This window comes from Limulus polyphemus, unplaced genomic scaffold (assembly GCF_000517525.1).
Source record: "Limulus polyphemus unplaced genomic scaffold, Limulus_polyphemus-2.1.2 Scaffold681, whole genome shotgun sequence".
Classification (NCBI taxonomy): Eukaryota; Metazoa; Arthropoda; class Merostomata; order Xiphosura; family Limulidae; genus Limulus; species Limulus polyphemus.
The window spans coordinates 462,627-473,748 of NW_013666291.1; the positions used below are offsets into that span (position 1 = coordinate 462,627).

At 33.6% G+C, this 11,122-nt stretch overlaps 1 protein-coding gene across 1 annotated transcript in view; it reads left to right on the top strand.

The window, feature by feature from the left end:
* The window catches only part of LOC111085877 (probable G-protein coupled receptor CG31760), a gene marked incomplete at its 3' end in the record, with an annotated part of 36,691 nt that extends 26,044 nt beyond the window's left edge, over positions 1-10,647 (top strand). The window contains exons 4-5 of the mRNA XM_022386493.1: positions 6,264-6,687; positions 10,477-10,647. Of these exons, the coding sequence (XP_022242201.1) occupies positions 6,264-6,687; positions 10,477-10,647 (595 nt within the window). The remainder of the gene's footprint in view (positions 1-6,263; positions 6,688-10,476) is intronic.
* Positions 10,648-11,122: the final 475 nt, after the last annotated feature.

Genomic DNA, 11,122 nt, shown 5'->3' on the forward strand with positions numbered 1-11,122 from the left:
CGAGAATGGCGACAGATAACGCTTCAACAAATCTGTCGTCTAACTGGCAGGATGCGGCGGAGGGTTGCAGCAGTCATCCAGGCAAACGGTGGATATACCCGGTATTGACTTTTCGATGGCTAATTATCGATGGGTGGGTCATGATTGACATTTTGTAATGTGATTTGACAATTCAATAACGTTTTTGAGCTTTCACTGACAATACTTATTAAAGATAATTTTAAGCGTGAAAACTGTCCATATTTTGATGTCATGATATGTAAATTAAAAATTGTTATTTTACGGTGATAATCCTGTTTTCTTGTGCCCAATAATGCATAATTTCATTTGAATAAACACGTTTAGATTGAATGGTAATTTATAATCAGTCACAAGAACGTCGAATCTGAATCACTTGAAAAAAACACGGGGGTGCTTAACTTTTTTCCAGGTGTATATATATAAACATATTTCTAAGCAACTAATTTCTTTAACCATTGCGTGTCTTAGAAATATGTACAAATACAAGGAAACATTCATTTTACATTTTTAAATAGTCGTCTTCAAATAAAGTTTCAGACCATGTGAACCCTTCTACAAAAACTAGTTTGGCATTTGTTTGTTTCAAACATTCGTGCAAAGCTACACCAAAAGCTATACACGCTAACCGTCCTTAATTTGTAGTGTATGCCGGAGGCATTTACACATTAGAGTTTGTTTGTTTATTTTCCTTTTAAGACTTTAATCTCAACAGTTTGGCTAACCCAGTCGGCAACCATATAAGGCGAGCATGTCCGTGAACGGGATTCGAATTTGCGACCCTCAAAATTGCGAGTCGACTGCCCTAATTAGCAGGCTATGTCAGGTCCATAAACTCAATTCGAGTGATTATCAAGAATGTTATTCATAAACATTAAATACTTCATGCTACTATGTAAATGTTTCCTTTTAATTATTTTATAATTAACTAAATATCTGAAAATGACAGCTATTGAATCATGGAAGAGGAATGGGCTAACTAAATGAAAACAAACAAAACATGGATAAAATATGTGTGAAGTATGTTTATCTGAAGACCTAAAATAAATTACCAGTATATCCTGTAGAAATTTTTACCGCAAATAATGGATAGCAATTAGAGATTTATATATTTATCTGGTCCCTTGATGGCTCAGCACAAAGTCTGAAGGTTTATAACGCTAAAAATAACAGATAGCCCACTGTGTAGCTTTGTGTTTCATAACAAACAAACATGTATCCTGTGAAACATAATATTACAAACATTATAAAAAGTTAGTTCCCCTTTGGGTTAGTGGTAAGTTTTCGGACTTAAACCGCTAAAATCCGGAATTTGATTCCCTATAGTTAGCAGAGCACAGACAGACAATTGTGTCATGGCCAGGTGGTTAGGACGCTCGACTCGCAATCTGCGGGTCGCTGGTTCGTATCCCCGTCCCACCAAACATGCTTGCCCTTTCAGCCGTGGGGGCGTTATAATGTGACGATCAATCCCAGTATTCGTTGGTAAAAGAGTAGCCCAAGAGTTGGCGGTGGGTAGTGATGACTAGCTGCCTTCCCTGTAGTCTTACACTGCTAAATTAGGGACGGCTAGAGCAGATAGCGCAAACAAACAAGCCCATTGTGTAGCTTTGCGCTAAAAACAACAACAATAACATTATAAAAAGGGGTAGTCTTTTATTGACCAAAATGCATTATGATATATTTAAACCTACAAAAATTTAATAAAACAATTAATTAAATTATTCACTGCCATATAGCAGTGAATGAGTGCTAAATAACGCCATCATTGCCCAATGCTATTAACTAATAAATGTAACAACAGAATATATCGCCCAGCTTTTTTTTTTCTATTTCTGTGAGGCTCAAATATTTGATATACTGTAAAAGGATTACAATACAGTAAGAGATAAGTTCATTTTGTACATAAAAAATCATAAGCATGAGATGTTCGTTCACAGAGACAGTTAACTAGTATATCCCAGAGAGGCGTTAACCTCTTCCTGGTGAGAGGGATGAGGCGGGCTCACTAAAAATTGAGGGCAGTACACTCTACATCTTATGAGCGCACACACTTTAGTATTTAGTAAGTAAACCACCGGTTTTAACAGTAAGCATTGTTTATTTCGGATTCAGCCAAACCAAGCCCCCCCCCTCCCCTTACCACCGTTGCTTAATGGAACATGTACTTGGGCCAAAACAGTTTTCTAACCATGTATCTGATTTTAACCTTAGTAACAAATCCTCATCTCTACGACACAAAGTAAGATGAGTATCCTCGCAAAATCACTAAAACGTGCGTAAAACGCGTGTACATCATTACTTCGCGATAGTCGACTGTTTTAACTCTAGAAATACCGACTTTTAAAATGTGTTTTTATAAAATAATTATGCACCTTTTTTTTTGTTTGTAGGTCGTGACGTTATTGTTTACAGTAATGTATGTGACAAGAATTAAAACAAAAATACCATCAAAATTGTAATTAATTAATTCCTTCATTTAATTTTACATAGAAAACGGGTGATTTTACCCCATTTTGTTTTTAGTCAGTTACTTACACTGAAAGTTGTAAGAGGCTAAAAACAACAACATATATCATGTAGATCACAACATACATATTACAATATTACAGTTTTTGATGGAATTATATGTTATTTAGAACAGACTTACTTGAATTCTGCTATTATTTAGCTTTTGGAGTTCATTTATAATTCATAGAGCTCAGTTTTGCAAGCTACTGGCGAACGAGACTTTTTTTTTGCAAACAATATTGTTATTTCGTGATAACAAAATCAAAGAAAAACGCTCATATGCATTGAATAAGTAAGTTGTATCAAGGCGTTTTATACATTAAGTATGACGCTTGCAATATATTTTATTATTTGCTGGAAGAAATGATTTGGTTGTTATTAAGCATAAAGACACATAATGGACTATCTGTGCTCTGCCCACCATGGAAATCGAAACCTGAATTTTAGCGTCGTAAGTCTGAGCCACTCGGGAGATGCTGAACATATACTTTCTCTCTCTCTCTCTCTCTTTTTAACACAACTTTCAATTTGACTTTACTAAGACAAACTTATAAGACTTTTATCCAGGCTTATTTCACTTTTTCCAGTGTCTCTATACACTTACAAAGTACAAATTAATAATATGTAGAACTCTGAGTAACAAATTGTGCCATTAATTATTAATACTTAGTATTCAGAAAGAATAGGATACGCGTACTTGTACAAACAAGTTTTCCTACTAAATACATTTTGAGAAAATACACAAGACAGAAGCAAAATCTTTGTCACTTGGAAAATGTGCTGTATTGCTTGTCGTGAAAAAAAAATAACGATTCATGAATTTCTAAATAAATGTGAATTTGTTTTGTTGTTATATTTTTGATAGAGCTTCTTTCTTTTTTTTTTGCATTGTTAGTTTAGTATATATGTTTAGGACTCACCTAAATCTTCTAAGTTAGCTGACTCTCGTGATATATTATTAGGATTACAGCCAAAAATATCGCTAATAACGAGGGTACTCAACTGATAAAACAATTTATTCTAATCAATATCAGCAAAAACATTTCAACAGCGTATTTAATTAGCTAATAAATAAGTAGAAAAATGCGAAGGTGATAAAATAAAGAAATTAGACTTTTGGAGAGAAATCACCTTAAAAAACTATTATAGGCTTGTTTCTGGCTTGAAAAAAAAAGAGCGTTTGCTCGAAACGTCGCCGAGTAAATAAATTACTACCACAGTTTTTAAAGGTGATTTTTCCCTAAAAGTCTAATTGATTTAATTAGCTGTACTTATTACGAGGCTGAAGTTTAGTTTTCATCTAAGTAGGTAGCTCGCTTTGTTAGGAAGTTAATACTAATTCGATAGCTAACAGAATTTAACTTAATTTAGTTTATTTTCTAACCGAAGAAATAATTTCAAGAACACGGTTTGCTAGTGTTAATAAGCAAGTAACTTGTCCGAAAAAAATAATTTAAAACAAAACAAGTAGAATACTAAATGTATTTTGTGAAGTGAAAGAGAAATACCAGTCAGCATCGAAACATTTAATTTACTGATAGCTTGCTAAAATCGAAACAATTTGTGTACTTTAGAAACATTACAGAATAAATAAATAAATCTGATAAACATTTCTTTTCACGAATACGACAACAACTAAATCTTACATAATTAATCTAAACAGGCAGTTGCCACTAAACAGACCGTATTTACAAACTAGTGTTGAATATCTATTTCGAAAAATCAACTCTAATAACAACGGGCCTGAAGAAGAAAACGTGTGTAATATGCAATTCGAAAAACCATCAACCCTAGTAATAACAGCAATGGGCCTGAAGAAGACAACGTGTGTAATTTACAATAATGAACACGAAATGTTGAATTCTTTGAAGTCAAGATTTGCACACGATAAATGGACAGGTTTTGCCGTTGTTATTTGACTCTGTGTCATAGTCATGAAGATATTGTGCTAAACTTAGAACTGAAACACATGTTTTCGCAAAAACGACTTCGTTCGTACGGTCAAAAGCTTGTTTATTGAAAGAGCATTTTCTGACTACACCAAATCCATTCTGACAAATCGAAGTAATGTCTTCAGTTTTGACATACAGACAGGGTTTTTTTGTGTATGGATATGTTTTTGTATGTATTAAAAGAAAACAGGTTTTATGGTTTTGAACAAAATGGTTGTGGTTACGGGTTGTTTTACTCAAAGTACAACGTTAGCATCGAGTTCAAAAAGTAGCCTATAAAACATAAAATTGTGCAAACTTGGAAATATATGGTTTAATTTCAAAGAACTAGGCAAAAACAAAAATAGTGTCCCAGATGTAGGAGAGGTAAATAAAACTACATAATACAAATTAAAGAATGAAACTTGTAAAAGGAAATATATCTATGGTAGAAGGACTTACCAGTAGCGTATTTATCACTTCCCCTACTAGCAAACCTCACAAGGGAAATGAAATTATAATTTCAATAAAACAAGAACTTAAGTTTAAGACCTGATATTAATACTCAAGAGCACCACACTTTACATTTAATATTGCAATTTATCATCTACAGCCACTTGTGGGGATACAGTTGCTCTTATAGTAACAGAAAAAGAATAAAACGCATATAGGTTATTAACAATAAACCGATGGAGAATAATAGGTGGAGCGCATGAACTGAAGTGGCATGACAAATCTGAAAATAGTTACATATATGAACGTTTTTTGTTGTTATTGAATTTCACGCAAAGCTACACGAGAGAGAGGGCAGCTAGTCAACACCACCCACCGACAAGTTTTTGAGCTACTGTTTACCAGCGAATAGTGGAACTGACCGTCACAATATAACTCCCCATGACTGAAAGGGCGAACATGTTCGGTGATGGGATTCAAACCTGCAAACTGCAAAATGCGAGTCGAACGCCCTAATCACAAGGCCACAGTATGCCCCAAACCTTTGAGTAAACTAATTATTTGACATTAACAATGTTTAGTAGCTAATAATGTAAAAATGCATAAATTGTGGGTCCCAGTGCCTTTGAAGTAGTTTTAGAAGATTTTTTTATGTATAGTTTTATCATAGACACTACTACTACGCAACGCAGTAATATATAGTATCCACAGTTCTTACTGTTGAAAGAGATGCTCACGAAATCTCGCTGTGTGAACGTGCTAATAATGTAAAAATGCATAAATTGTGGGTCTCAGTGCCTTTGAAGTAATTTCATATCAAAGTTAGGAGTTGTTGTTTTTTGTACAGTTTTATCACAGACACTATTTATACGCCACACAGTAATATATAGTATCCACAGTTCTTACTGTTGAAAGAGGCATTCACGAAATCTCGCTGCATGAACGTGTCTCTTTGAAAAACAAAGAAACAAAGATGATAGTGCTAGATTAATTTCCATGATCTATATATGTGTGTGTGTGTAATTCCAAGCATGTATGGAAATAGTTATGGTATATAACACTTTATACCAACGATGTGTGATCTGTATGTACATCGGTGGTTTATGTGACATTGCATAAGTCCAGTAAAAACAGATGTGTTATTATCAATGTTGTTATGATGTAATGTCTCACAAACAACCATTGTATCCAGATGTTTGTACAGTACATCAAGTTTACTTCAAATTCTATAATTTATTCTCAGCATTTCCGGTGATAACCCAAACAACATAAAGCGCTTTAAAAAAAAGAAGTTTACAATAAATGACAGAAGAAAGATAATAAACTTTTATTTTTCTAATTTTCAAACAGGAGTACTGAAGACATTCGTGAAAGAAATTCTTCGATCTGGTGATGTAGTGTTCGCGACCCGCATCGTCTGGACCGGAAATGGAACGATATGGAAGCCACTCTATTATATTCAGATCAAGAGAGCCTCCAGTAGTAGTAATAGTGATGTCGGCACCGAAGTGGAAGAGCGTCATAACTATTCTTTGGAGGAGAATAGACCCTGGCTAGATGACGAATCAACTACTAGACCCTGGCTAGATGACGAACCAACTACAGTTCAAAGTGTATCAGAAACAGAAGACAAGGTTTCAGAGCAAAGCGATCATATTCTAGGACAGTGGACGGAACCGTACTACACTTGTAATGGAAGGAAGTGGATCTTGTCCTACACGAACCTGTTATACACAACATCTAAAGGAGGTAGAAGTAAGAAAGTCAGTGAACGGTACGTGTATGAAATTGACTATTACCGCTTTTTCACTTTTTTCACTTCTTAGACAGCGAACGAAGCTAATAACTGCTCAGTTATGTTTTAGTTTAGTCAAATGTTTCTCGTGACACATCACAAATAATAGTTGATTGAGTGCATATCATTCAATCAATGGTGTTTAATAAGAGTAAAAGATCAAAGATAATATGATAATTTAAAAAGTAAAAAAAGAAAAAAAAGAAAAGCTTACGACAATGTTCATAGTACTTTTTTTCCTCACGGTAGCTCTGTGGTAAGTTTGAGGGTGGGCATAGCATGGATAGCGCATAGTATAGCTTTGTGCTTAATAACAAACATACCAAAAAAACAATACGTTTTACCTTTAGCCTAGGCCTAGCAATATTTTGAAAACACCATGTACCGTAAAGTAACATCTAAGTCCCTTCAATCATTGAGGTTTCGACTCCATTTAACTCCATATATATAATGAAGGCATGTCAAGCTGATGAAAATCTGAATGTCGATTCAGAGAAGAATAATGAATGATTTATTTCGTACTTAAGGTAAGATGGTGGTGATCGGTTATCAATCATTATCATATTTAGTAGCCTAACTTCTTCAGTATTACAAACCTTGTCCATTCTGAAAACTAGGCAGTCTATGCCATCTGTCTTTACAATGATGGGATGGTTTTACTTGTAGTCGAGCTATTTACCTCTATCAGTGGGTTTCTTGTAAACTTTTGTGATATATGAATTATGTATCTGGGTATCTAACTGTTGGAGTTTTTACCTTTCTTTTTCTATACTCATTGTGAATTGTACCAGGGAATTTTATCTGTTCATTTTTATGAATTCTTGAATCTTGTCTGTAGTGTATAGCCATACGAATGTATTGCCAACATATCTAAGTCGGGGCGTAGAGTGGCTGTTTTGAGGGCGTTAGCTTAGAAATTTTTAATACAAAGATTACCGAGTACTGATGATAGGAGTTGTAGGTATTCATCTTCATGTTAGAAGTAGGTTGTCTTGATACAGAAAGTTGTGAGTTATGTTATTGTGGAAATTGTCAGTTGGGTGTGTTTCTTAAGTGTTCTGTCAATTTTGTTGGAGGAGTATGTACAGTGTGTCAGAGATTGGTGTCTTAGTAAAGAGATTGGATGCGTCGCATTGTGTCTTGAGATGCTATCATGGTTGATTTTATAATATATATACAAAATGATTTGAGTTCTGAAAATGTGAAGATGTTTTACATGTTAATGGTGATATTGTACATACAAGATATTTAGCTTAGAGATGACGTGGTAAATCCATACAGTTAACCATGGGACGGAAATGAAAGTATTGTTTGTGGATTTTTAGGTAGACCATATATGTGTGGAGTTAGATATTTTTGTTTACTGTTAGTTGTTTGACTGTTTCTGTTCCAAGTTCTTTCTGGTGTTTCTTGAGGAACTGGTAAATTTTCTTTTTTGTGTTAGCGGTTTGATTAGTCTCGATCCTCGTGTAGTGACCATCTTCAACTAGAGTTCGTAGAAGCAAAAAAACAAAACGAAAACATCCACTTAATGGAATGAAACAGTTAAAATTTAGAAAACACGTTTATTTATTGGCTACCATTGTCACAGTACTTCTGATCGTAGAGTCAGAACAGGCAACAAATTAACAAATGACTGAATAATGCGTACATTTTTTTTCTTTAACAGTAAAAGGTGGATTTCCACTAAGGATGTTACTTTTCCCTCTTAGATGGTTGGGTGCAAAGTCCTTTCTCCGTTTCAGACCATGATTCCACATGTATCCATATTTATTGCTTTATTGTCACAAATATAAGTTGCTTGTTTAACATTTTTGTTACCAAATCACTTAGCAATAGCTGAATTTCTTCTCGATATTAGTTACCATAGCTATAATTTTCTTTTTTTATAAATCACGATTATGCCTGTAATATTATATATATATATATTTTTGTTTTACAAAATACTGGTCATTGGCACAATGAAAACATGAACCACCATCGCTTGAGCAAACTACAAATAAAATTAGGCCCAAACAATAATCATATGACTGATAAGGTTGAAACAATACATTTCTTTCTTTTATTTAAATTTTGCAAACATATACAATGACTAACAATAGTTGCATGAAGGATTCTTCCTTGGAACAGTTACAGTTAAGGTAGAAATCCTGTTAGATTTGGAAATTCTCACAATTATTAATCTGTTAAACTAACTACTAGTAGGCTTACGAAAGTCAGTGTTGAATTCCAGTCATAACAGAGACGTTGACGATTTGTGTCGTCAATAAAACTTATGACCACTTCCAACGTAATAAACAGGCAAAGATTGTTAACCTTGACAGATGTGCACCTTGAGAACCATGTTGATGCTTTTATGAATCTTAACAACTAATATCAAAGCAACTTTGAACGATTACTTCATTTTCAGAATCGATAAATTAACAAAATCATAATTTCCTCTCACGCTTGACATTAATGAGAAAGTAGTATATATAAAATAAATAATATTAGCCATTTATGTGACCAATATGAGCTTCTTGATAAATAAAACAGATCGTTATTTTGTACTGCGCTACAATGATCATAAGATATTTACAATACATTAATATTTTCTGTTGGTTGTATCAAACTATCATCCCACCAGTGGCACGGCGGTGTGTCTGAGGTATGTGGGCAGAGCACAGATAGCCCATTGTATAGCTTTGTGCTTAACTTCAAACAAACAAATCATCGTTAACAATATGGCACAAAACTAACAGTTTGTTTGAAGTAATGCAAAAAACTACACAATGGGCTATCTGTGCTTTGCCCACCACGGGTATCGAAACCCGGTTTCTAGCGTTGTAATTCCGCAAATATACCGTTGTGCCATTGGGGGCGTTAACGATGATGGTTAGCTGCTTATATATATTTATGTTTTAGTTCTAGTTGTTTAAAAATTAACCATATAGCTCAGTTGTTCGAGCTATATGCGTTATATTGTATTTGACGACGATTTTATAATTGTAATCTACATTTGTGTTAAAGTAACCTGAAAAATGGCATAATGTCAGGAAACCGATTGTGTTCTAAGTAAAAATTATAACAAAATCAAAAGAACTCAAAAGTTTTCTCTTTTTTTTTCTTTTCTGCTTCATTTACATTACCTCTGTGTTATAGTGACAGCATGTATACATATATATATGTGTATGTATATATATATATATATATATATATACTCCGGTTCGTAACGACAGTTCAGCAGTTACGACAACTCACAATAATATTCTAATATCAGTTCAGTCGTTGCATTTCTCCTAGGGAACATTTGTTTTTGAAACCACATGTCCTATATAAATTCAATAGAGCTCAGCAACATCTACAATGCTGCGAAACCCTAGCAAAGGTAATTTGTAATTTATGCTTAGAAACTGGCCAACAGAACTTATGATACCACAATGATTTCGATTGATAATTATTCAAGCTAACTAATCTTGTAAATTTATGTAAACATATTTTAGATATTTGTATATTTCTCATATTTGATATTTTGATTTTGGTGTTTATTCAAGAATTATAAGCATTACATATAGCAGTATAAGATGTTATATGTCCATAAAATTATCTCTGATGAGCTAAATAGCTGAAACATTCAATTGGATTCTTGTCCAATCATATGGTATATTACTTGTAATTATCATAGCACAAAATCCCAGTGCTTATCTTTCGCATAATTGCAACAAACGCCAGTACTAGTAATATAATTTGATTCTAATCGTGAATTTTGTTTCTTTTGAACGTATACAGTTTAATTGGAGCACTAAGCGTGGACATTGACGTCACCAACATGGATATAAACCAATGCGACAGCCCTTGGAAACCTAACAACTCTAGCATCACCTATTGGCAGATGAATGCATTTTTAGGGACTCACAAATGTCATAACAAAACTAGCGAAGTAAGTTTTTCTTTTTTAACGTAATTGATTATCATATGTGAATAAAAACACAACTGTCTTACAATGAAATTCGGCAGAATTCATTAAGTATAACATAATTAGAAACTTAATTATTTCTCCAGTAAAGTAAAGTAAGTCTTTGGGGGGGGGGGCATTTTTGTAAATATTCCATGATTTACTTCAAATAGATCCAAAATTGGAGGTACAAAAGTAGACAATATAATGGTAACATTCGTTCACATAAAGCACGTTACAGTCACGACTTCAGAGAATTTTAAAATATTATTAACACGAACAGCTGCCGTGAAAATTGACAATTTTAGGTGTTCAAGGAAAAAGTAAATAGAGTTATGACGTTTATAGCAGATTATAAACATTAAGAATTATTAACTTTGGAATTAGTTGATTTGGTACAAATGGGGAGTAAGTAATAAGCAATCTTCTAATGAGACAGGAATGAGTAAAAGTGTAGTATTTATATAGAAGAAGACAATA